At 47.8% G+C, this 27,109-nt stretch overlaps 2 protein-coding genes across 4 annotated transcripts; one reads left to right on the forward strand and one right to left on the reverse strand.

Moving 5' to 3' along the window:
* LOC128301154 (serine-rich adhesin for platelets) lies at positions 1-26,722 on the forward strand. Of its 2 annotated transcripts, XM_053037489.1 has the most exons (11): positions 1-171; positions 4,740-5,060; positions 5,924-6,153; positions 9,535-9,705; positions 10,637-12,291; positions 13,542-14,516; positions 14,773-14,901; positions 14,973-15,769; positions 15,948-16,164; positions 16,230-16,661; positions 16,736-17,091. In XM_053037489.1, exons 1-11 carry the CDS (start codon positions 1-3, stop codon positions 17,089-17,091), a joined length of 5,454 nt encoding a protein of 1,817 aa, XP_052893449.1. The 2 variants fall into 2 exon arrangements, with proteins under 2 accessions (XP_052893449.1, XP_052893450.1); XM_053037490.1 differs by lacking the exons at positions 1-171; positions 4,740-5,060; positions 5,924-6,153; positions 9,535-9,705 and adding exons at positions 10,518-10,565; positions 25,243-26,722 and having other exon boundaries at positions 16,736-16,895.
* On the reverse strand, positions 19,755-22,609 carry LOC128301155 (carotenoid isomerooxygenase). 2 transcript variants are annotated; one of them, XM_053037493.1, is made up of 4 exons: positions 22,113-22,609; positions 21,645-21,934; positions 21,424-21,570; positions 19,755-21,344 (listed from the first exon to the last, which is right to left on the reverse strand). In XM_053037493.1, exons 1-4 carry the CDS (start codon positions 22,533-22,535, stop codon positions 19,991-19,993), a joined length of 2,214 nt encoding a protein of 737 aa, XP_052893453.1. In that variant the 5' UTR covers positions 22,536-22,609; the 3' UTR covers positions 19,755-19,990. The 2 variants fall into 2 exon arrangements, with proteins under 2 accessions (XP_052893453.1, XP_052893451.1); XM_053037491.1 differs by having other exon boundaries at positions 21,645-21,973.
* Positions 26,723-27,109: the final 387 nt, after the last annotated feature.

Genomic DNA, 27,109 nt, shown 5'->3' on the forward strand with positions numbered 1-27,109 from the left:
ATGGAAGTGGCCGCGATGGCGACGGGGACCGGTACGACGGCGGCGACACGGGCACCATTCCAGCGCGAGGTGCGCGAATGGCAACATGTCGATCCAAATACGGGCGCCCTGCTGACGGGACGGCTCGAAGCGGACCGCTGGGTAAATGGACCACTCAACAGCTACGGCAAGGTAAGGGTTTTTTTTTCTCTCCATCCTTTCGGTAGCATCTTTTCGACCTAACGGCTCTTTCACGCGGGTAATGGTGCAGTAGTAGTAATGAGAGAAAATCGGAAAAGCCACAACATGTTTTCAACATTCCGGTACGACACCCCTTCGGTCCGGGGCCTGTCGGTTTGTCACCCTGACCGTTGGCGGTGTTGATGGATTGTTCCAGTTTTTGGTTTGTGGTTCTCCAAGGTGGGAATGAGTACAAGCGAACGGATACGTGGAGAGCTAGTCGAGAAAAGTACATCTTTTAACAGTGTGCAGAAGGCGAACAATCAATGTGGGAATTCAAATTACTTTTTTTTTAAATATTGCATGTAACGTTTGATCTGACCCAACCAATGATCTCATCAATCAATGATGAACCACTTCATATCATGTGGATATCGTATGATAATCATGTGGATATAGCGAAACTTCAATCCTATGCTCACATATGAGTTTATGAACCCATCTTTAAGCAATATTTGAAATACTTTTTAAAAGTTTAAAATGCTGATGCAATTATTATAACCAATAACTACCAATACAGTAACTACCAGCTCCAATTGCTTCACATTGTTGACAGTGTTGAAGGTGTGCTAAAAAAAAGGTTTGCAAAATAGTGGTAAAGCAAACGGATTGACCCCGGAGGGAAGTAAAGCCATTCCGCGCCAAATTATGGTGCTAACGTTTATTTCAACGCCACGGTGCGCTGGAACAATTGGCCACCATGATATTTCTTTTTATTAGCTTTTTTTTATTGCATACCCGCGCGAAAGAGAAAGTCTTCCACGGTGTTGTGCTGCGAGCAAAATGGTTCCAAAAGTGCAATCCTCTCCTCGGGGAGGTTACGGATCGGTTGTAAAATGTTGTTAAGCCGCTAACATGATGTTCTCTTTTTTTTTTCGCGCAAACGAGTAAGCGAGCTAAGTGGACTGTTGAGGAAGGCATCATGGTTTTTTTTTGCGGTGGCGCAGTGTACAGATATGGCCGGCTCAACGTTTCCTGACACCTTGGCCCACACCGCCCCGGCCCCGAAATCTGCGACCCGCGGAAGGATTTGTAATGAACTTGCCCTTTTTCACCAGAACAATGGGCTTGTAGTTGGGAGTGTGTTTTCCATGCATTAACCGCTGCTGCGCTTCCCCATCCCGCGAGTCGGCGGTGGAATTATCGTCTTCCTTTTGGGGCTGATCTTGATACAGATATTACGGCCGCCTCCATCCCCCTCCTCTCTCTTGCGCTCCTGGCCATTGTCTGCGTGCGCGGCCGGGTGATGCCGGTTCCCAAAAACGGCCTATCGGCTAAGACATCGATCGGAATGGAATGGCTCATTTGCCTACAATTGCAAAACGGTGCAGTCAGCGTGTCGTGTCATGGACAGAAGCATCGTTATCGATTGTTCGAATGCGCCTACCCTCGGTTTCGGACGGGGTGGAAGATAGCGATAGATTTTACGAGACCACAGATGGAGTGTCTCAAGAACGAAGCGCAACGTTCATCATGGTTACAATAGACTCGGGCCACGCAGCGCTGCAAACCACAACCGAAACCGAATAAGGGAGACGGTATCGGTATCGAAAGTGAATCAACGCTGTTGATGCGGGGACTGGCAACACGGCTGCAAGACATCTGGGAATTTATGATGGGACACTTACCCCGGGATACACGACCGCGGTACCGACGGACGGACAACGGCAAATGAACCATTAAGGTCGTCTGGGCGAGGGCAGTTCGCGAGACTTGTCGCGCACACCAGCCTTGCGGTGAAGTGAGTGAGGGTATGAAAGGTACAATTATACATTGTAAGAAGTCATGTGTGTTTCCTGTCTCCGGACTGGTAGAGAAGATTACGCTGATGCGAACAAGCGACCGTACGCTACCTTGAAGTGTTGTGTGTCGAGTGAATTCATACTGGGCTTCGCGCATCGTACAGCACACTTCCCTTTTTGTGGTTATGGCGCTGTTTTTTTTTTCATACGGTAATTTCTTTGTCTGCTGAAAGAGGAAGTATCACTTTATTTCTTCGAAACTGTTTAGAAGCTTATATATTGCATCTCATTTAATCCACTTGCACGAGAGAGAGGTTATGAATCTCGGTTTGCCGGTTTTTCTTGATGAATTTTTCACCAACAGAAACAGTCAGACCGTGATCATTCTCAAGAATATGCACAATAAAAATGTTTCGGATACGTTTGTATGACTTTCCTTGGTATTTTGAAAGTGCGAGTTAAAGCTGGATTTTGATTTAAAATTTCAACTCGCTAAAAAAACTGAAATACATAATCAAACTCATTTTTCTACTGTCGTTTATATCTTGAAAAATCACTTTAAAAACCCGTTAAAATAGTTAAACTGTGCTCCCGTTAGTTTAATAGGCCAGAAATGGTAGGCATGTCCTAGTAGGTCGTTAAGTCACGAAGAAGAAGAGTACTTCAGCATGATTAGAAATAACTAAAGTCTTCAATTGAGAAGTCCAACTTCAAAGTCTCAAAAAGTAGAAGAAAACATCCAGAAGAAGAAGAGTACTTGAGCATTACTAGATTTAACTAAGGCCTAACTTAAGGAACTCCAACTTCATATCCTAACTTTAGGAACTCCAACTTCAAAGTGTAACTTAAGAAACTCCAACGTTGAAGTCTAACTTTAAGAACCCAAATGCAAAGACCTTGGGAACTCTTAATCCAAACCCCAACTTCGGGAACTCGAGAATAGCCCCATAGCGTTGTAAACTATTTCGTGAAGCTACAGCATGAACTAACTGGTTCACATAATCAATTGTTTCCACCACAAAAAAGGCTCTGCACTCACACTCCCCGGAAGTGTAGTCATGCTCGTAGCAGATACCCTCATAATGAGCGGTTATGTTCTGCAACCCGCGTCGTAACTGCATTACATACATTCCCCGCGTAGACCCGCAAGCAAGGAAGCGTCTACAAAACAAAACTTCGCCCTGTACGGTTGCGGTTAATATCCCACGAGGAAGTAATCATCGCCGGTTTCGTTGACGTCTGGAGCTCACATCGGCTAGCAACAAGCGTTGTTACGATTGTTGTTCGCAGCTACCTGACTTGTCTGCAATGTTTGCACCGTGCTACGCACGCAACACACCGCACGATGCGCGCATGCTTTGTATCGCGCTCGAATTCTCATTCCCCCGTCGATCGAAAGGGATTTGATGAGGTTACGCAGCGGGTGGGCAATTGCTTTCATCGAAGAGGTCGTTTTAACAGCGCTTATCACGAACGAGCGACATTGTCGTGCGATGCAAGCCGAGCGCAAGAGAGGACCTTGCCATATATCTCTTCAAGATCGACAGTGATTAAGGGAAGGCTGCAGTTGTCGAAGGACAACGCTGGAAGGAATCTATTTTAAGCATCACCTGCCCACTAGCACGTAATGAATATATAATTGAGTACCGGAGGTGTGTGTTTGTGTGCACTCTGGACAGTAGACACCCTAAACACTTCCCCGTGTCAAGTCGCCTAACGAGATGTGGCCGTTTATTTACGTTCCGAACGTGCAGGAATTACGCGCGGTGGGCTCGGTAATAGCGCACACGAAAAGCAACGCACACGAGTTGTAATTGATTAAAACTGCCACCACCCCCGGAGTGCGTGTTGGGCTACTACCAATTACGGTAAACCACTTGAATCCATCGATTAAAACCGATAGGCAGGCGATATGTGCTAGCTTATTTTCTTCGACACTATCACCGGATCGGTTCGCACCGGTGGGTGACAGCTCTCCTTTCTTCATTCACAGCTGAGGTGTCTTTATGCCCACATGCGCACTAATTTAACATGAAACTAATCTGGGAAAAGCGCACTGGATGTCTGGTTCCCCCCCTGGCACGAAGCCACACCAATTTACGCACCAGCGTGTCGCCAAGGCGCAGGTGACAACACTTTGCGGCACTTGTGTGTCCGCTGGTTATGTGCTCTAATTTTCATCGGTGCCAATTACATTGCAACCCTTAATCGTGCGAGACACGGCAAATTCCGTACTCCGGTACCAACCGTGTCTCTTAAGCGTGACCCGAAAAATTAGACCCATTTTGTAAGCTCCACCGGTTGATTCGTTACTAACCAACCAGGGCAGTGAGATTGCAAACGTTTCCAAATTTGCACCTCCGGCCGTGCCCGCGTGTACTACCGGCTTGCCGGAATGGAGCGGAATTCCGTCAATTAACTGTCAATTTGTTTTTTCTCGTTGAATTGCAAAACCAAAAATGCCCGTGTGTTGCCGCGCAAGACGGACGCACGAGACAGCTGCGCGATTTGGTGATTGCGATCAATCGGCGATTGCAAGCGCACTGTACGGTGCTGCCATCTAGATGTCAAGTGTGGTGATGTCAAGTTTCACCATAAAGGCAATGCGCTCCGGCAGTGTTGCGCCTGATAACCTTCGAAGCGGTGTAAAGAATAAACCGGGCGACCGAGGATGTGGTTCAGTAAAAACTGTCGTTCTTCTTCCCCTCTGTTGGGTTGTTTCCCTCCCCGCTGTAGCATAGCTTTAGAATTCTGATTTGTGTTCTTCTTGCCTTCCAGATGGTGTCACAGAACCTGTCCACACCGGACGGTACGCAGCACACGCAGCGGAAGCAAATGGAGATACTGCAGGCTCGCACGTCCGCCGGTTCGCTTCAAGTCGTTCGGGCACAAACCGTCCAAACGACCTCGTCCCGCTGGTCCTCATCGATGTTGCATTCGACGGAACATTCGTCGAACGGTGTTGGCGCCATCACCGCCGGCAGCATCATGGCCCCCGCCTCCCTGCAACACACAACCAATGGCTTCTCTAGCCATCATCTGCTGTCCTCCTTCCACCGGCCACTGTCCTCTGGTTCCACTAGCAGCAGTAGACTATTGGTAAGGAAACGGTTCGAGCAGCCGCCTTCGTTTAAGGGTTGCGTTTGTCCTCAGACGAGAAATCAAGTGCTCCTTGTTGAACATTCATTCATGCGCGATCGCGTGATCACTGAGAGGGGGCCGTAGTGCTTGGGAATGGGTAAATAATTTTCTTTGAGCCAAGAGCTGCATGACGCCCAGCGTGTGTGCCTATAAATTCCGATGATACACGAGTGTGGCTACAAGAAGCAGGAAGTGTTTGTGTTGCACTATAGACCTTTCGGTAACATCCCAAGAAATAATTTATATTTGATACACACACTCAGACTATGTGACATCTGGGGAGATACTCCGGAAAAGGGTGTTTAAAACCTTAGCACATTTTCAAACAGTACGACACGGACGATTAATCGTTAGCATCGGTCAGAGACTGACATTTATCTGTGCCGCACATCAAACAACCCCGCTTGATGGGTTACCATTGTTATTTATTACCATCGGGGTTGAAAGCCCACACGGGATCAAAAATAGTGACCGAAATAAAAATGCCTGTGACATTGACATTTGCCCCAAAGATGGACAGACTAGCGAAACTAGCGTTTGCATGTCCACGCCAGAACCTGTCTGCGAATGTCAAATATTTGGCCACGGTTCCTAAGTACACCCACGTATCGCAATACGATCGGTAAACAATTTTCACTGCAGTCCAATTGTCCCGACCCTTGGACAGGCCTCCGCGCTGTATTGTGTCGCATCAGAAGTAAGAAATAAGGAAATTGGATCGTGTAGCGAGTAACTAAATGAATTGTTACCCGTTGTCCTTGAGGACCCCCGAAGAATGGCGTGTTCACCACTGATGATCTCTCCACTGCTTTACTCCCCAGGCTGCAGGATCGAGTAGATCCGATGCATCTCAGACGACACCACTATCCGGTTCGGCGTACGTGAGCTCGATGAAGCCGTTTCCTCAATTTTCCAGCCCCACGTCCAGTTTCACCAGCACCTCCGGCGGACCGCTCCGATATGGCAGGGTGTATGCAGTCGGTACGGAAGCGCATGACGATCGTTCCTCCTACTACCATCCAGCGCACACCGTTGTCGGCGAGCAGGAAAGGTGAGATCTCATCGACCTGCTGACGATGATGACGATGAAGTGATGTATATGCGTGTGTAGGTTTTAAGATTTCTATTTTCACAAACCATTCGCAGCGGGAGGAAAGTTCGAGTGGATATAATGATCGCGTTTATTGGTTTACGATCGAGCAGTGTTGGCGCGCGCGCGCGTTTGTGTGCTTTGCCAAATTCCACCAAAACCTGTGTCTGTGGAATGTTAGTCCGTTGTTGGTGAAGGAGTGAGCTTGGGTTTTTTGTTTTGGCCAATGATAGTCATTCCTTTTTTGCGTGATACACACTAGTGATGGGAACTCCGGAATAGATTTATGAATCCATTCATGACTCCGAAGACGAAAAATTAGATTCAGCTCCGATCCGAACAAAAATTCGAAGTCGATTGCGGGTTTCTTCGAATTACTCCGTAATTAACTTCAGATTGGACTCCAGATTACTCCGGAATTACACCGGAATAGACTCCAGTGTTCCAGTGACTCCGGAGTCCGGACTGCGGGGTGACGTTCGAAGTATTACGGAGTTCTTGTTCTAAAGACAATATTCGTTGATACTGTAAGTCCCCCCTAAATGTCCCGGAGTTGATCGAAAGTAGATTTCAGAATCTACTCCGCCGGAGTAACTTTGGAATATCTCCGAGCAAATTTGGATTTTACCCAACACTTATACACACATACATTCACGCGAGATATCGAACTTTCGAACTTTCGAATGGTTCAAGGCAATTTATGAGTGCAGAAAAACAAACGACGTTGTTTAGTAGACTGATAGAGTATTGTTTTTTCATGAATCGTAGCATTTGCATTCGATCGGAACTATAGTAAAAGCTCTGTTGTTCATCGCCATCCTTGGACGGCAGGCGGGGTAATAAATAAACGGGTGACGTGAGCAACGGGGACAGGAATCTAGTTGTAACAACTTCACTCCATAAATCAGGTACCACACAAAAGTGAACGGCACCGCTTGACAGTTTATCGACCGTTGGTTCTTTTGAGTTTGGAGAATTAGCCTCCAGCTCCCGGGCGGAGATACCTCCGGCAGGGAGATATCTCCCGCAGCCGTCACCATGCCGTTCCAGCTTCATGGACCAAACGGCTTCAAGAATGTAGGCGCATAGAGGGATACTGCTTTTACCATTTCAGTAGAAATGCCATCATCGCGCTGTTTCCACGTCTCCAGCAGGAGATCTCCGGTTTCGTCCCTAGCAACACCCGGTTCCCGGGTCCAAACCGCCTGATCGGGTTGATACAGTTCGTTATGTCATCGGGGTACGCCTACGGAATTTCTTCGCCCGTTTTGTGCTCCGGCCTGGACACGATCGCGTGTAGGACCTATAAAACTCCACGCGCTTCTAAACACGAGCTTTCATGCACAACGGTTTGCGTGCAATTACCGGTACCGGGCGTAGAAGAAGAAAGAAGGGACATTACCAAAGGAATAAAAAAAACACACACACTCGCACTCAGCTGCCCAAATGTTAATGCAAAGCCCGTAGTCCTCTAAAAAGCAGAACAAGAGAATTAAAGAAAGAGGTATTGCACGGATGTCCATTGAAATACGATTGGTTCACAAAATTTCGGCAAAACCAACTGGCCGTGAGCGTGGAGGAAAGCGTGAGCCATCGAAATCGGGGTACTACACTTCATTAAAATACAATAAACGTTTGTGCGGCAAAGTGTTCAAAGCGGACCGAATTGACAGTTTCGTTTGCTTGTGGTGTCGGTACTGGCACAGACAATCGGAGCGTCCGATTCCGGTGCTGTTGTGCGGTATATTGCTACCGATTTCGGTTAATGATTGGTGTTTTACTATAAAGAGCGCTATACGTGTTGTTCGGCTGAATGTGACAGTGTTGCGGGACGGGAATCCCTAAGTTTATGAGGCCTCCTACGACTGTACGGTGTTTTTCGAACATGTTTGGCACTGAGCTGTATAAGTAGCAGACACAGTGGCGTGCTTGAATAGTGTCAACCTTGGTCAAACGGTTTCTAGTGAAAGATTTTGTGAGATATGTTGCTCACAGAATGAACATGTTTATTACTATCGATAATGAGGTTAATACGAACTAGAATTACTCAAACATTACTGTTGGGTAAATCTGATTCAGATTCATGAATCAGAATGATTCTTTGAACTGATTCTGTACTGCAAAGATTAATGAATCATCCAAGATTATCTCTGCTCCGCCATTACTCTAAGGAACCATGAATCCTTTGAAAATCGAATTCTTGATTTGAATGACTTCTCACTAACAATTCTCATGAATGAATCTTTTTAAAAGATTCATTAAGCTCAACACTATCGAGAATTCACAGCCCAACCGGATGAGGGTTCTTATCAAGAGCAGTTTACATGAATGCAGATTCTTGATCAGCTTAAAAAGATCTTCCAACATATTTGAACAGCAATTGATCGGTGTTGGTAAACTTCGCCCCCGAAACTTGCATAAATATCTCCTCCTATTCTGTATGATTCACCGATCCCGTTGATGATGACGACCGTTCTTCGCGTTCGCGTCAGCACCCAGCCAGACGTGGCGCGAGGTTTTTCGGTACGTGGGTTTTCGGTAGGCCGGGCCCGAGCACAGGCGAGACCCCAAAGCGTCCGGATCCTCTGCGCACGTCATTCTACAAACGTCGATCGTTGGATCAACAGCGTCTCCGGTGACGCGATCGAACCATCGGTGTGGTTGTCGAGCGGTGTTTGAGTTGCAATTCCACGTCCAGTTACAGCGTTCCTCGCCAACACACATGCAAAACTCATCCGGCAGATCGGGTAATCTGCCTGGATTGATGTTAAACAGTGAATGTTTTAAGTGCGCAGTGTCCGGGCCAAGATTTGTGCAATAGTTCCCAAACGTACGGCGCGTATTACGAGAAGGCGGTCAAACGTAAAGGTAGGAATGTTCGTTTACTTTTTTTTGACAGCGATCGGATATTAAATGATCGTAAAATTGAATTATCATAAATTGTTGTGCGTCAGTGGTTTGCAGTTCCGACAGAGTGTGTGTGTGGGTGGGTGGGCGAACAGTGTTTGGCGTGCGGTACGGGAGTGGTTTGCAATTGCACATCGGTAAACACACACGGCACAGTGAATGACAGCATTCACCCACACAAATATTCACGCGTACCAATGTGACGCCCGCCGGCATGAAGGGATGATGTTTACGGTGGAAGTTCGATTAGGATCGGGTGACAAGAAAGAAAGACAATTAAAATTCACCTACACCGCCCCCGGTGCGGTCGTTGTTTCTCAATCGCAACTGCAGTTTGGGGGTGCTCTTGCCAGGGGTTTCACTTGAACAACGTTTAATCACCTCTCCTGTCCTTTTCTCTACCATGGTTTCGCGTTTCCGGTTGCATCGGAACAGCATCAACGGTGGCAACGTTGGCCCGCTGGCCCGCGGCAAAAGCATCTCGATCGAGGACCTTTCGACCGAGCGTGACGAGAACAACTTCGATGACGACGTCGAACCTACGCAGTGGAAGCGAGTGAGCAAAATACGGCGATCATTACAGTTCCCAAGGAAAACTACCCCGAGGTAAGTGGAATGTGTGTTCCTCCACTCTGGAGCACGGGAAGGTGGTGGATGATCATTTCTAGTATTGTGTCGCGCGTGTCTTGGGAATTGCTCTTATTAAAAATGGTGCACAGCTTATTTTTTGGCAAGACTAGCCCCAATTACGGTGGGGTTTTTTTTTGTTCACTTCTTCCCAACCGGACCTAATAGACATGTCATGTTACAGAATTTTGACTCACCTGACGGGTGATTTCATCGATCGTTACTTTTCTTCTTTTAATTCCATTGCTACCATCAACTGCTTGGAATTACCCGATCGAATCAATCCCAAACGAGTTGACTGCAGTTACGTCTGCACAGGATTCGCTTCCGGTTTGATTCGGTGGTTTCTTGCTGTGCCACCAACTTCCAATTCCATGGGGCGGTGCAGTACTAAAAATAAAACGCGCACACACACACCGCACGATGACGCGGATTTATCCACTTGAAATTCAAATCAGCCAGAACGGAACCGTGCGGTACGTACCGACGACCGACATCTGGCGGTGGACCGGACGTCCCTGGAACCGGCATGATGTATGATTCAATCGGTGCACGTCGCCCGAAGCCGAAGTGGCTTGCCTCGTGTTGGTGATGCAAAAGCAATAATGACAACAACGCAAGTGCTGGCAACATTTGCACATCATTAAATGAGGCAGGTTATAGGCACGGGTCCGACCGTACGCCAGTAGGTAAATTCAAAACTGCGTAGGATGGTCCAGTTCACATTCGAACACGAGTCAATACTACACACAGTTTGTGCAATGTCGTGTATTTTCTTTGCTGGCATTAATATTAAAGCTTAAGAATAAACAAGTGTCACGAATTTCGAGCAAGATGAGGTTAAGTTAACGTGCAAACTCGTGTTCTTCTTCGTTAAGCTTAACGTGTTGTCTTTCACCTTTCATTGTAGAACCAACACACGACCGATCGATCTGCCCGAGAACTCCGTCAGTGTGTCCCGCATCTGTCAGGAGCTGGAGAACGGCCGCCGGCTTAACACGGCCATGCGCAACAATCATATCGACTTTGTCGCGTTGGACAACATTCTTAAAGGAGTGACCGATCAACCGTGCACAACTGCGGCCACACAACCTGTCAAACCGACGGAATCGTCCGCAAAGTCCCCGCCGAAAGCGTCATTCTTAACGGCGGATACGTTGCGTGAAATTCGTGGCCGACTGCGACGGTTGAGCAACGAGTCGCTCTATCGTGACGACATGAGCCCGGCCGATGATGCTTCGGGGCAGCAGGACCATCGAGGCGGTGATGAGGGTGGCGTTACTATTACTGAGGTAGAGACACGGCTAGGGCAGCTGGAAACTAGTAGTTCGTCAGATTCAAACTATCGGAGCAGTAGCTTACAGTCGAACAAGAAGCCCGCACCGGATACTACCGTACTAGCGCCAGACGATTGGCATTCCCGTCGCAAGTCGTACGGATTCGAGCGGATGAGTCAACAACCGCTCGGCAGCGGGTTTGCAATGGCCAAGATGGATTCGTCGACGGACAGCGGGATAGGCCGCTCGTCAGACTTGAGTTCTAGCTGGTCGAGCGCGGCTACTGAGAGTAGTCAGGGAGGAAACAATCTAGCTAATGGTGCAAGCACCTATCATCAGCGATCAACGATTGTAACATTGGGCGAAAGATCCCTGATGAAGGAGAAACAATCCACGAACCCAGCGATGGTCATCAAAATCACCAGTAAACCATCGACAAGTGCAATCGACACGTTCGTACCTTCGACGGAACCGGAAGAGGAGCCAAAACGTCACTCCATCGCGGTCGACGAAACAAGTTACGTGCGGGATAGTTTGCGCAGCATGTTTGAGCGCAAGTCGTCCGTAAACGTCAACGGTTTCAGTCACACCTTCATCGACGACCTAAGCCGTAACAAGAAGCGTGTGGAGTTTTGCAAGACGGAGGTACACTTCACGGCTGACTCGGGCCGGGTAAACATCGTCGAAACGGACGAGAAACCACCGCCAACGAACAACTTCCGACGTCGTCGACGATCCTCTGGAGGTGCGTCGCCCGGAAGTGCGTCGTACTTGGTGACGAATCTCGAAGGGGAGCCGGAAACGGTTAACGCTACGGATGAATCGAAGCTGGCACCTGCGTCAGAGGGAGTTGAATCGGAACAGGACTTTCCTCCGGTGGTTACAACCACGATCGGTATCGGCCGTACTGCACCGGAACCGACACCAAGAAAGTACGTACCATCGTCCATTACGGCCGGCACCGGCGGTGTGACCGTGTCGGATGAAAGTGATGGCCATTCCACGGATGAGATATCGCTTCGCAGCATTCTGAAAAACAAACCGATCAAACCGAAACCATACGTGCTAGGTGAGAATCTGGACAGCAATGAAGCGCTGTGGGGTGTGAAGCTGAGACCGGTCGGGACGACCGCATCGACGGTGGAGCAGGGCGCCAGGTTGAGCGTGGAGATGGGACACGAAGCGAAAAGTGCATCACCCATCGCCACCGGAAGCTATTCAACGAAGATCAATTTGACGCAGCACCCACAAGGCGGTGCAAGTTCCTGGAATAGCAGCAATACCTCAGGTAAGGTTTGGTACACTTTCACCACGATTTTGAGTGGCATTGGGAAAGCTTACCCTTTAACCCGATGTATAATTCATCCTAACAATACGATGGGAAGAAATTCTCGGACACTGCCGGGACGGATTTTGTACAGCTTCTAAACATCATTGCAGGCAGGAATGTGAACCTAAGGTTGTGCAATTCTTGACGCAAGCTCTATTAAATATTCAACAAAATTGTAAAATTTGCTTTACGCTACGCAATGTTGTACATGTACGCTTGCCTAAACTGCACAGTTGTACTCACAATCTATCGGTTAATTCGTTACCGATCGTCTACATTAGGCGCTTTTAGGCGATTTCACGCTCTTTTATTTCGATTTTATTCTTTTTAATTTGACCCCAGTTGCACTACTGGAAAGGATCATGATGGTTAATGGTCATGATGGTCAATGGTTCGATGTTTATACTACATAACAGGGTTTCTATAGACATCCATGATTCATGGTTCTGTCCAATCACTTGGTAGAATGTTACAAACCGCTATTGGAATATTGTAATCACATTGTGGAAATCTTGTAGTGGAATCTTACATAAAGGCAGAGAATGTTCGCAACGAAGCTGTGGACCTATGTGCAAAGTTTAACGAACCTGCGAAGTGTCAATTTGTGAAAACTATGAACAATCCTTTGGTGTTTATTCAAATAGAACAATGAAAAGATAATTTAACTAGTTTTGAAACTAATTACTCCATTTGTTGCGTGTTTTTTTTTAATATCTAAAGTTAACGAAAGGTTTGTAAGAAATTGAGACAGTTGATTACAATGTTTCACAACTGCGTTGCAAACATCCTCTAACTAAGTTTTTTTTGTACGGTTTAAAATTGCAATGTAACATTTTAAAAATTAATTCTGACCTTTTTGCTAGCACACTGATGGACTGTGCAGTTGCAGCATAAAATCGCGAGCGCGTAAAGTCGACTAAAAGCGCCTAATGTAGACGATCGGTGAAGCTATACTGTACTTGATTTGTATTAGCTCTATATTAGCCCTACCTTCCGTTTTCTTCTTTCTTCCCTCTCATGGCGCTACTCTGTTGCGTGTAATGCTCTCACCTTTCTCCACGCTGTACACTGTACATTATCAAACACACGAACACGCCCAACATCGCCCCCCGTTCTCCACTTTCCTAACCACCTTACGATGCACATCCCTTACACCATCATTAATGCACCGCGATCACATCCCTCCGACCTGGGGCATGGATGAGTAGTGGACAAAGCGAACCATCACGGTGCGGCCACCAGCACCGAGTCCGCTGCATCGAAATCGACCACAAAGATACTGATCGACATGACCGCTACGAGTGACGAAGCAGCACCGGGACCGACATCCAACACCGGGGATGAGCTCAAGTCGACCTCGTTGATCATGCGTACGATGCGCGCTGCAACGAAGCTAGATGAAGCGCTGAAGAGTCTACAGGCTTTACGGAGGGATTCGCTCGGAGAGAACGGTACATCACCACTGTATCAACGCAGTCTCGATGTGTCCAGTCCGAAAGCGCGCAGACATTCGGCATTTTGTCAGCTGAACGGAAGCGTGACTGGTAGCAACAGCAGTGGCAGCACGATCAGCAGTACCTCGATCGCAAAGTCAAGCAGCGCAAGCAGCATCTACGCGGACTATCCGAAGCTGAAGGCGACCAAGTACGCGTCTTCGCTTGACGGAGATTCGCTGGAGCGTGACACCTCTTCCGGCTACGGTGTGTCTCGCTACTCGTCCATCATGCCGTCGACGACGGCGGCGAAACGCATCCTCGCGAGCGAATCGCGCCTGTCCGATTTCGAGGCATACATTAGCAAAAACACGGCCGTGCGCCGTTCGAGCACGGCGGATGATGTTGATCGGCTGTGCAGCAAACCGATAGCGGCACCGAGATTAAAGAAGCTTGGCTCAACCGTACTTAGTCAACAGTTGTCCCAGCTGCGTAGGTTGTACGATGCTGCCGAACTGTACGACAGTGACAGCGACAGTGCCAAGGCTGACGAAGAGGTAAAGCTGTACCTAGGCAATCTGGCCGATACCTCCTCGTCGACGTCGTCCTTTGGGCAGGCCACCGAGCTGTCCGGCAGCTGGAGTCGCATCAAGGCTAAGCGAAACATTCAGAAATTCAACAGCACCAGCCTAACGGCTGCGAAATGCGTTGAGATCAAGGATGCGTCCTTTTCGGTGAACTCGTCTGCAGGTAAGTGAAAGCCCGGGTCCACTCACTATCTTTCTCCCCGCCCACCACCTTCACACAGCACTTATCAGCACGTGTGGATGCTTCCGAAGTTGTCTATACGTTTTGTTTGTTGCACTCCTAAACACTTCTCCCCTTCATCAGGCATACTTTCGTGTCCTGACCATCAGATACTAATCAACAGCAAGATCAGGTGATAACGAAGGTGGTGACAACAACCTGTGGTTGATGATGTTTTATTCTCTTCAATATGTTACAGAGTTTGATATTGTAAAACCCTCGGCCCTGGTTAGCCGACAGCCAAGCAAACCTTCCGCTGTGATGTCGATTGAATTGAAGAGCCCAACGCCCGTCAAAAAACTACCACCCTCTCACACCTCTAGTCCAGGTTAGTAAAGGAGCTCCGCTGAGAATCCCTTAGACATTTGTGAATTTTTCCGGGTATCTCATTTGTTTCAGACACATCCACTATAAAACTAACTGCGACAGTGAATGACGAATCGATGGCAGATAGCCAGCAGCAGTCTCCAAAATTCCGGAGATATATACCGACCACGGCCACCACACCCGGTGCCGTGCGTAACGAAGGACGAGCCTCGCTCCGGTTGTCATCCGGTGCGCGGCAGTTGCGCGAGAATGAACTGTCATTTTTCGGCGTCAACTCGAACAAGCAGCAGCCGTCCGGTACGGCGGCCCCATCCGGCAAACCGCCAACGTCGTCGAGTTCGACGACAGCCCCTAGCTCACCGTTTCAACGATCGGCCACTTTAACGTCTTCCTTTATAAGACGCACCGGAACGTCCAGCACCGGTGAGGGTACCGCTTCCAAAGCGTCCATCTGGCAGCTAACGAACGATAAACCGGACCTGCTGCGTCACAGTCAACTAGAACCCTCTCCAACGAAAGTGCAAGCAGTGCCTGCTCCCCGTCCAGCAGTTGCCCGTGCAGCAGCAGGTGTATTTTCAGCTGGTGCAATCAGCAAAAGTGTGAGCGTGACAAGCAGCAGTAGCAGTGTGACGACCTCCACACTTTCGTCCGCCGATGGTGGTAGTCCACATTACGAAAATTTATCGAACTTCGTCGTGAAACCGAAGGCAGCGCAGCGTTCGGTGGGTTCTTCACCAGCCGGAGTTGAACCTGTACAAGCGGGTGACAGGACGATCGCTGTAACTCCTGCATACGATCGAAAGAAGGACTTGGAAAGGGATGAACGTATTCTGGAGGAGCTAACACGAGCCGCGGATGAAATCATGAACGTGAGTATGCGGGATATTGTTGTAATTTGTGTTGAATCTTACCAAATTTATGACCTCAATGAAAATTTTCCGTTATGTCCCAACCAACCCTCCCACAAAAAGGGCCCCAACTGCCATTAAGCACAACCTAACTGGTGATCTCTTGCAATTGATAATGTTTTTAATTTGCTGCCATCAGGTTGTTAACAACATGTCTAACGGGGAGAGCATGGAGAGCATCTTAAACGAGCTGAACGATGGCGAAGGGCACCGTCGAAGACTTTCGAACGGTGGATGCACACTCGGAACCATTCGCGAGTGTTCGACTACGAACAAGATAATGAAGTCGCGCGGCGTACAAGTGTCCAAGAACATTGACGACAGTCTCAAACGCCACGCACAGCGTCAATCAAGACGTGAGTTTCAGTATTCCAGGAATCCCAAGGATTGCAATGACAATTTATCAATTTCCGGCTTACAGTTTCTTCCGCTTCATCGAATGAAAGTATTGGCCACCGACCTGAGGGCAACTTTACGCGCAGCGTTTCACTGCGGGGTCCATCGAGTGGAACAGTAACTACCGGAGAGAGTGTGTCGAGTCGCTCCGGATCAAGCCGACGAAGTCGTGCTCCGATGACGACTGAAACCCGTCGCCTCGTACGAATGTGCAGCAAGGAGAAGCTGCAGTCGAATGCTAGCTCGTCGGAGGATCTTCCAAACAGTGGCGTCGTTGAACCGCCACGTAGACCGCGCCGAACGCGCTACCAGTCGAAGGATTCGAAGGACATGCAGCCAAATGCTACCAGCAACGGTCATAGCACCAGAACGGAACAACGTACCACAGGATCGTCTTCGCGATCACATCGCAGCGAGCGATCAGGCGGATCGGTTAGAACAACCAGTTCCAGGCTGGGTATGTTTTCAGCACCAGATCATTGCGGGTGTTCACTGTTTAATTCCACGGTTCTTTTTACGATCTCGTTTTAGGTCATAGTGCTGCTTCGAACGGACACACCCAGATGGCCGTAAGTACCGGGAGCGTTCACCATCATCATGCGCTCCATACCGCATCGTGTCCGTCGTCCCGCACCGTCAAGCAGCCGAGTGTTAACGGGCACCATCCGCAACTGGCATCCGCCACCACAACGTACGTATTGCAATCGTTCATGCTGGTACCGCCGCCCCGGCGCAAACGACGCCAGCAGCTCCAGCAGCACCCAACGAAGGTGGCCAAGGTTGTGCGACGACATTCGTCGCGGATATCACGCCATTCGCGGGAGCAAAAGCTCCATCCGGTGCGCAAACGACAACGCCGCCGGCTAGAGCAATGCATTTGTTCCTAAAAGAAAACAAAAACACACACGCGTCACGTGCCGGTTGTGCGTTTTGCCATTTGTTGGCTGCTTTTATCCTTTACCATCCCCGCAAAACACAGCACCGCCCCACCCGAACGCTTCGCATCGTGTTGTGTGGGCTATCCAGTGCCGCATTACTATTCGCCGAATTTGCTGCCCGTGTGCCTTGGCACTGTACTTACTGCGAGCTTATGCGGGGGTTACATACATTACGGTCGGGACCGCCGGGCCTAGCTTCTTTCATTTGACCGCTGTCTATGTTGTGTGCATGTGGGATAGTGTGTGTATGTGTGTGCATAACATCGAGGGTCAATACTCCGCGATAGGTGAATTTTGCAAATTTATCATTTTGTATTACTAGTTTTACCCTGTCTTGATCTCCTTCCCGGTTGCGGACATTAATATCTTCCAGCAGCTACTGAAATCAAACCGATAAACTGTACTAATTAATTGCTTTAATTCAAAATTGTATTCGAACATCACTACCGAAGGTTAAAACCGAATAAGTAACCCACCAAGAACTAACAGAGGCTAATAAGAATGGCATCAGTTCTGACTTTTTGGTAACGTCGCAATTACTTACTTACTTATCTGGCGCAACCGCTTCGCGGTCTTGCCCTGCTGCAGAAGCCCTGTAAACCGGTCACGCTCGAGCGATGTGGTCAGCTAATCCATTATCCCCGCCTTCCAGGCGGACGTATCAATGCCATCACTCCATCTCAATTTGGGTCTACCACACCTCCTCCTTTACGGGCTGGGTAGTCCATTCTCATGACGTGATCAGCCCATCGGTGGCTGGTGAGTCTAATCCACTCTACGACAGTGAATTCGCTATACAACTCATAAAGTTTTTCACTGTTAAAGAGTCCTTCATAGTCCAGCCATAACACATGGGACAAAAAATCCTTCTGAGCTTCTTCTTGTCGAACGCGAACAAAAGGGTTCATATTGGACAAATTCCATGTCTCAAAGGTATATGTGAGTACTGGAACTATATAAGTTCTCTGCTTTGTTCGTCGCGACAGGTGTTCAGAGTAGAGAAGTATCCTCGAACTCCCTAGGGCGTATATCAAAATCAATAGTATAAATAGGGGAAATTGTAGACGACTACGAAGGTGCGATCACCTATCTGTACCTTTCGCGATCACGTCTTATCGTTAGTAGGACCGCTGGTGGTGCCACCACCAACTTGGTTTATGCCTCATTAATCTCAAATTTCAAAAATCTCAAATTCAATCCAGGATTTCCACCGTCTGAGTAATGCTTTGATAAACATCCGCTATGTAACATCCGTGATTTTCAGAAGATGATCTCCGAATTTTATACTTCCGAGTCGTGGAGGGTCCTTTCTAGCGCTAGGTTGAAGAGTAGAGCATCTAGCTCTTTTCCTTGGTGCAGACCCTTGGTGGTAACAAAAGACTAGATCGATCGTGTATATCGAAGCATGTTTTGTAGGCGGTATTCAACACCGTAATATCCCTGTATTTTGTGCGTCACAATTCGGTGCTCTAATAATTAACTGCTAATCATCATAGTTGAATCATAGAGCACCGATTTGTTTGGGCGCTAGTACCTCGATTGCTTACATTGTGTCCACTTGCACTTTAATCAGTCGCTCGTTGATCAATGTTTATGCCTGGTGTTCTGCACCGGTCATCAAAATTACTCCCCTGCGCTGACGTGTGTTGTGCCGTTTAGATTGCGCAAACTGGTGCACGAGTTTCAACTTTAACACCCACCCAACTGTGAGAAAGAGAGAGAAAGAGAGAGCGAGGGGAACATCCGTGATCAAGATCACAGATGGTTGATGATAACTAAACTACCTATGCTGTGCTTCATACCAGCCATCATGTACGAACTTATCAGGGGATGCACTTTTCTCTGCTTCACTATCTTGCTGTACGAGAGATGCACATTATGCACAGCCGTTCCACCGGCTGTCGGGGTTCTGAGAAAGTGAATCTGTGAACATGATGCGTAACACGTAACAACCCGGTGGGTAGGGTTATCAGCCGTGCCTGTAAGCCCGGACGATACACAGTGATCCGCCTTCACTCTAACACCTTCACTTCTCGCAATGCTGGAAAGTTTACAAATTGCTTTCGCATCAATCGCATCCTTGCTGTGTGATGTGTTCTGCGTATCGATCCGCTCCGGTTCATGCTCTCGCGTACGCTCGAGGTCAATTGTGCGGAACGGAACGCATCGTATACACGCACTGGGGGAACGTGTGTCAGCACCGTGTACCGGCCAGTGATCGGAACGATCATTCGTATTAAGCACGTGCTGTTGCAGTGATCGAACCATTCCAAAGGTTTCGCGGTCATCCAACGCACTCACTTGACCGCTTGACGCTCGGGGTAACTCCAGCATCGCCGGACGGTTAGTTCTAGAAGGACGCTATCATCGCAACGCTCTGGTCGCTTATCAGGCAACGGCGCTGCATTGTCATGCGTCTAATGTTAGAGCGCGTACATCGATCTAGTGCCAGGCGACCTACAATTTGGATTTAATTCTGTGCCACTCGTAACTCCTAACGCCCAGAACTTGAAGCATGAAGCGGGAAGCGTGGTGTTACAAATTAAGCAAAAGTGCTTGGATTTTATTATTGTTTTCCTTTCAACACATCTATTTGATTATATTTATGGGTTGTAATGTGTGATAACAACTCAATAACAGTAACAGGTAGCACAGCGCTAAAACACTCCACTGCGGGGGCGTCCTTCGTTAGTGGACAAACATTCGGAGTCCATTACTTCCGCCATTTTAACGGCTTTTATACTATTAGCATTCATCCTTTACTTCCTTGCCATAACCTGATCGCTGCTCGATCGTATTGCTTGAGGTTCAAAGCAAATAACTTACTTATGCTCACTTTCATAACACTTTACCTGGCGGACGGCTGGAACCAACCGTGCAGACATTTCGGCACGGGCCCGGGTGTAATGAACTCGCAGCGCCCGAGCTCGGTAAACGACTTCGCATCCAGCACCAACAGCCCGGCCCGGTTTTCCTCCTCACGGCCCCAAACCATTGCCGCCAGCACAACACCATCGTCCTCCGACTGGGGATCCGGGGCCGGCACAAAGATCGGTTCGCTTGGGTAAACATTCTCCTCGCACCAGGTCAGCCGACCCTTCGTCACCACGTCCACCTTGATCAGCGTGCCCGGATTGCTCGCATCTACGTCGGAGCTGATCGCGTAGAAGTACCGGTACGGACGACCGAGATGCCGCTCGTAGTAGATGCGCGGTGTTTCGCAACCCAAATCACACAGCAGCTCCGGTTTGCAGAAGATGGTACGGTTCGGCATAATGTAGGCCGTCGCCTTCGAATCCTCAATCCGGACCAAATTCTGCAACACCAACCCGGCATCCTTCGCGTGCAAATTATCACCGGTAGCGAATGCGCTAAGGTTTTGCCACATGTCTGCCCACGATGTGGCGGAATCGGCGGATGTACCCCGGTGAAGATTGCCCTTCGCACGTTCCGCACCGTAGTGGAGCGGTAGCACAAAGCGCAACGGACGTCCACGGAACATCTTCGCGTAGTCTGGATTGTTCTGCATGTTGCGCATCGTGTCGACGTACATGCAGTTTAGCATGGCAGGATCTTTGTAGCAGCAGATATCCAACACGACGTGACCCTCGCGCTCGTACTGGTTGATGATGTGCAGATAGAAGAATGGTTCCGTGTGGAACGTGTGGCGCAGTTCGCCCGTATCCCGGTCCAGCAGATAGATGTACGTCTGCTGACTTTCGAACCACTTGAGGGCGGCCGCCATCGGACGGTTGCGTATCTGGCTGACCACCATCGTCGGCACGGAGACGCTCAGCGGTTGCTCCACGACCACGAAGTAGTTCTCCGTAATGCCGAACGTGTGCATGTACCCCGGGTGGAACTTCCAGCGTGCCGGAACGGATGCAACGATGCGCGCATTCTCAAACATGCCCGGTCCGTTCGGGAAGCATATGATCGTGTAGGCCGGTCCGGTTTTGGTGACCGAGCAGCCCAGATTGTACACCGTACCGTCGGACATGACGTGCGGATGGGACGTGTGGTTGACGATGCCGACGTAGTCGGACACGTTCAATTTCGCCTCGGTGTCCAGCGTTTCCGGATCGATCCGATGGATGATCGGGCTTTCGGTAAATGCGAAAAACTCATCCCCGAACGGATAGATCGAGATCATCGCGTTGTCGGAATTGTTCACGCCCGGCTTGTTGAACACGGCAGCAATTCTACGGCAGAAAAGGAAGATCTCCAATATTAGTAGCTATATATATATATAGGGCCTTGTGTACGCTTGTGTGAGCTTACTTATGGAAGATGGTTTGGCAGGGATCAGGAACCGCACTGGTACCAAACTCAGTCACAACGATACGTCTCGCCGCACTGTTCTTCTTGTACGCGTCCGACTTGAGGAACCGACACTGATACGTTATTTTCCCGCAGTCGATGTTAAACCTGAAATGATCCGCGCATGTTAAACCTCCAACTGAGTCTTTGTGCAGGCTTGTTCGCAGCATTTGGATCTCTACCTGTGTAGCAGTGCCGAGCTGTCAAAGAGGTGATTGAACATCATGTCGCCCACCTTCAAGCTGCCCGGCCCGTTGCGCAACAGACTACCATTCAACCAGTCCGGTATCGTACCCTGTACTTTACCCTCGATTGGTTCAACGATTTCCTGCTCACACGATCGTAACCACACGTTCACATCACAATTCGGGTACATATCGTTCTTCTGCGTATCTTTCGGCGCCGGTTGTTTAGCTGCCAGTGGTTCGTCCTCTTCCAGTTCTGCTTCAGAGCCTGATCCAACACTCGACACCTCCGATACGCTCGTTTCGGTTCCGGCTTCTTGTTCAAGCTGTTTTGGACCAAAACAAAGTGGGAAAATGAATCATAATCGGATAGCGGGAGAACTCTCCTCAACCCAATCACTCTTATCCGTAACGTAACTCTTTAAACCCAGCTAGAAACACGCGGGAAACAGACGGGTGGCCCACCTGTGAAAAGACGATCTGCTGATTTTTGTCACTCAGTGCGTAGATCACATTGCTGGAGGTGGGTATCGGATTCCAGGTGAAAACGGGCGTCGCCCGGCCACTTATTTCAAACTTGGTCGCTTCGGTAGGCAGATGCGGCAGGGACCATTTGCGTGGATTCGGTGGGTTCGTGCTCGTCACCTCATCATCATCATACCGTTCTCCTTCCCCTTGCTCCGGCTCGTGAGGATCCGGTGGTACGGGTGTGGTCGCAAGACTGCAGCTTCTAGTCGAGCATACGGACGATGGTCCGGAATGGGGCGTAAAGCGGCCATTAATCTGCAGAAACCCAATGTTGAGCAGCTTGGCCGGATCGAAAGGGCTCGGACAAGGCGATTCGGGAAAGTTTGTTTCTTCGCAAAAGTCTTCCACAGTAACGTCCATGGTGCGTGTTTGCTTGGCAGCGGGAAAGAGGACGACTTTTAACGGTAACGATACGACGCTGCTCGACACGCTACAAATTCTGTTCAACCACTGACGGTATCGGGTTGCTCAGTGGATGATTTTTATACTGCCGGAAGCGAAGCGTGCGAGTATGCGCGCGGAGTGTGCTGCCTGGTGGACTATCCTACCGGGACTACAATATTACCTGTGTCCGGTCCCACGGGAGGCCATTGGGATGCACCCCGACTTCTTCGCCCATTGTGACGTGACCGACATGCGCCGTACGTTTTCGGCCAACTTGTTTGTTTGGCTTCCCTAATGAATGTTGAACGTTCTTCTTCCTTCTTCCGTACCCACTAGCCAAACTGGTGCAATTAAATTAATCAACTGTATGCCATTCATCACTCGGATTGCGTCACCTGTCGATATCGTGAAGAAATTCCCTGCGGAAGACACGTTCCTACCAAGGCAAATAGTGCGTTTGGTTTTACACTGAACTTACCGAACACTGGCCGAAGCACCAACTGTAATCGGGGAACCTTCCACACTCTGTTGTCCGGTCGTTGGCCACACACGATTTGTTTCCGCGCGGAGTTTCTACTGCGCTCACGATCTATACAGCCGTTCGGGATAAACCGTGCGGAGATGTTAATTCGCGCCAATCATTGTTTATTGCCAATCATTGTTTGTACTGTCATAAGGGCATGGTCACAATACGTAGCAAGGTGCACTTGACCTTGCACGATGGTTTGCTTCGGCAGTGTAGTGTACCACGTGGGAAAAGGTTAGTGACGGTGTAGTTCCGGTATCAAGTTACGCAAACATTGGATATGTGATTTGTAAATCTCTTCACGTGACTTTCATGTGCTTTACAGTTACAGTCTGTATGCCAAGTCACCCCAGTAATTGCCCTTGGTGCTGTGGGAGTGAAGAGAGTGGCAGCACCTCACACTAGAACTTGTCCAGATCGTACAAATCATTGACTATTTTCTTCCGACTCATATGAAACATTGTCACAATATTATACCATGTCGATAAGTAATTTTAGCTTTGATCGTAGACTACGAAAATACGCAGTTCAGTATTGATAACGACATCAATAACGCCTTTATCCTATACTCCATTGCATGCCAGATGAAGGTGTATGGGGTACTCTAGATGTTTAGAGCATGATTGTAAATCAATAGGGAATTTGATAAAAAAGATATCTTCACAGAGCATGTTAGCAAGAAGTTAGTGGAATAATATAATATAATATAATAATAATATAAAGACAAAGTGACAAAAGAATATCTTTTAGCAAATTCCGTCTCAGGATGAGATCCAGACCAAAGTTTATCATGCCATAAGTACGAGTTCTTCGCAAACAGGTGATCAGAATCGAAGCCTTGTAAATGTTTACCTCTCTGTGATCTTTAATGAAAACCTTAAGCTTCGTTGTAGGTTAATTTTTGAGCAAAGGTACCAACCTGCCATCACACGTTCTGTAATATTCGAAAGTTTACAAAATTCTCAGTTCTACATTGGTAAGCAAGACGCATAGAAGGAATTTTGGAACTCAAATATGTCTGGAGAGATGATGGAGGAGTTCAGTTGTACAGTGATACAGAGTGCTGTGTCAGAATGAAGATTAGAACATTGTTACCTTCATGATCATCCCTTTTTGATGCACTTTTTGAAGAGAGAGAAAAGAACGATGGATGGAATGGACGTGCATTTAATGCACGCAAACAGCTTTAGGTAATCTGTTGAATTTTTGTACTTTGTAAATGGGAACGCTGATCTGGGAACGGTCGCGGACACCAATCCGTTCGCTTTCTAGTTCCGACACAGTCATCTTCACTTGATTTCGACAATAATATCACTCTTTGTCGATTGAAGTTCATGAAAAGGGTATTGTGAGGGACTCCTGTGACTTGTGTCACCTCGGAAGCAAATATTGAAAAATGAAATATTTTGTTAGTGGTGGATTTTCATTAACACCAGATTCGATAGTTGGTTAATTAGTTCGCTTTCTAGGAATTCTACACATCCACAGATGTTGTTGATTACTGATTTTTTTAAAACACCTTCTATTACGCTAGCATTTGTGCGCAATCATTAATCCTCCGGATCTAAACATCTCATCATTATCGCCCATCTCATTGCCATTGCGCACCGAAACGACTTTCACTCGACCAGCATTTCGACGGTAGGTGATGCGCTATGGGTCGTTTTGTCTTCCCGCGCGATCAATAGTTTGTTGTAAAGTGATTACGATCGATCGCAATCGACTTGCGCACGAACCATTGAAGGAACTCTACCGAAGCTGGTCGAAACTGCTCACATCCGGATTTTAGCAGGTACTCTGTTGTACGCAGGTTTGTTGATGTCCCTTCATGATGAGTGAGTTTGTCATGTCAGACGGGATGCTTGGTTTTGTCGGTGACGATTCTTACGATAACGATAAGCCAATAAATCCGCCTCTAGCCGGGGTACGAGCCCGGAATTACGGTGCATTCAGAAGTAAACTAATCATTCAGCCAGCTAATCATTCGACGCTAACAATTACCTCCCAATGCAACTCTTGGTGTGCTACTTTTTTACACGCTGCCATTTCGTACATATCGCACGAGCTCTGACGAGAATTTGTGCCCCACATCCCCAGGAACCGATCGCGTGATATTCTGGCACGAATCTTACCCCCATTCTTGTATTTCTTTAACAGGTCGTCAAAAAAACATCACCGATAATGCTACAGCTGCTCCTGTCTGGCTCCATCTTTCCGCGGTGATGCTGCCTGTCTGGCCACGGTTGACGTTCTGCCAGTAGTTGATCGCACAGCGACGGCGAGTTAGTACATTCCTAAAAGCGGACAAACGTTGGAACAGTGCCAAAACAACAACTGAATGTTTGTCACGATCGCTGTGTGTGCGTTGAGAAAAATGAGGCACGTCTCGAATGTTTGATTAGTAATGGCGATAGGGAAAAAAACACACTCGCACATACACGAAAATTCCCAAAAGTTGACCCCCCTAGGGAAGGCACGGTGCTTAACGGTGATAAGCCAGCGGTGGCAAGTTTGGTGTCCGATGACGCGACCGGCTGATGTCTTTTTTACTGGTAGTGGTTAAACGATTGCGCCCATAACAAGCTCCATACACATGACGCAGCGAGGATCGACAGGACGCTGGCAACAGCGCGCCGATTTTGCGATTGTGGCCTGAAATGCTACAAGCACAAAAAACAAAAAGAAATGATACAGATTAACGCAACATGAAAAAGATTAACACAAAATCACACGCACATGCGCCCTTTTAGTGGGTAGACGAAATGAACAAACGACGGGACGAGGAAGAAACCCGACAACGAGTTTGTATTATGTGTATTATGACTTTAATTATGAAAAAACGAAAGATTCCTGCTCCATTCCTTGAGAGGAATCGAATAAGGTTCTCACACTAACATTAACACAATTATGCTTTCCTTTTAACTAAAAAAAAAACAAGATATATTGATGCGCAATATGGTAGAGCGAATGAAATGCTAGAGGATCGCCCCAGCTCAGGGGTATTCCTGTGATCACTATGTAATAAGCCCTAGCACTGGCATCCATCGCAAGCTGGCGCAGGATAACATTTTCGCTCTGTTTTCTGTGTGTGTTCTGTGTGTATATTCGTTAAAAATGAAAATAAAACTCTGTACTTATATGAAATTTGTTTGTATCTTATCGTTTGTGGAAAAAAGCTTTAGCCGATGACTGTTGGGTCGTCCGGTCTAGCAGTCGAGAATCAATCCCCTTGGAGGCTCAGGGCGGAATTACAGTTGGGGCCTCTAATTTTAAAAACGACTGCCATAGAAGCTTGTAGAAGCGCACAAAAGTGTGGTATTAATGGATGTACAGCAAAACATCACAAAATGCTTCATCCTATGGGAACAACTCCAGTAGTTGAACAAGAAGCCGTTAATAACCATCACGAAATGCAGACGCCGTCTTCGACACATTATCAAGGGTTTACCAGTAACATTGATGAGCAAGGATAAGTCCGTTAAGACATACGCCTTTTTAGATCCGGGTTTATCTCTAACCCTATTAGATGCAAAAATCGCCAGGAAACTCTCCTTAACGGGAGAAGAAATTCCACTTCAACGGTTTAGGACTCAAGGTACGAAAGCAAACCAAGAAGGAAGTCAAAGCGTAAATTTAAAAATTAGGGGCGCATCAAAAAAGACTTTCAACCTAACGTTAGGACAATCAAAAACTTAATGTTGCCAATAAAAACATTAAATTATAAAGAATTGTGTCTTAAGCATCCTTATTTGAAAAACTTACCAATAATTGAATTTGATAACGTACAGCCAACAATCGTAATCGGTATAAAACATAATCAATTATTAATGGGGCTAAAGCATCGATATGGTAAACAAGGAGATCCTATTGCAATGAAAACTAAATTAGACTGGCTCGTTTACGGGAGAAATTCGGATAGTGAGAATATGAATTTCTCAATGGTTATCCAAGAACAGCATGATATCCAAAAAAATGATATCTAACTATTTTTCCGTGGAAGATTTGGGTGTAAAAGCAATAAAAC

The sequence above is a fragment of the Anopheles moucheti genome, chromosome 3 (assembly GCF_943734755.1).
Source record: "Anopheles moucheti chromosome 3, idAnoMoucSN_F20_07, whole genome shotgun sequence".
Classification (NCBI taxonomy): Eukaryota; Metazoa; Arthropoda; class Insecta; order Diptera; family Culicidae; genus Anopheles; species Anopheles moucheti.

Coding starts and splice junctions, on each gene's coding strand:
- LOC128301154 (XM_053037489.1), top strand. CDS start 1: ATGGAAGTGGCCGCGATGGCGACGGGGACCGGTACGACGGCGGCGACA. Junction 14,517..14,772: donor TTCGGTGAACTCGTCTGCAG/GTAAGTGAAAGC, acceptor AATATGTTACAG/AGTTTGATATTGTAAAACCC. Junction 14,902..14,972: donor CTCTCACACCTCTAGTCCAG/GTTAGTAAAGGA, acceptor CATTTGTTTCAG/ACACATCCACTATAAAACTA.
- LOC128301155 (XM_053037491.1), bottom strand. CDS start 22,535: ATGGACGTTACTGTGGAAGACTTTTGCGAAGAAACAAACTTTCCCGAA. Junction 21,974..22,112: donor AGCAGATCGTCTTTTCACAG/GTGGGCCACCCG, acceptor GGTCCAAAACAG/CTTGAACAAGAAGCCGGAAC. Junction 21,345..21,423: donor TGCCAAACCATCTTCCATAA/GTAAGCTCACAC, acceptor TTTCTGCCGTAG/AATTGCTGCCGTGTTCAACA.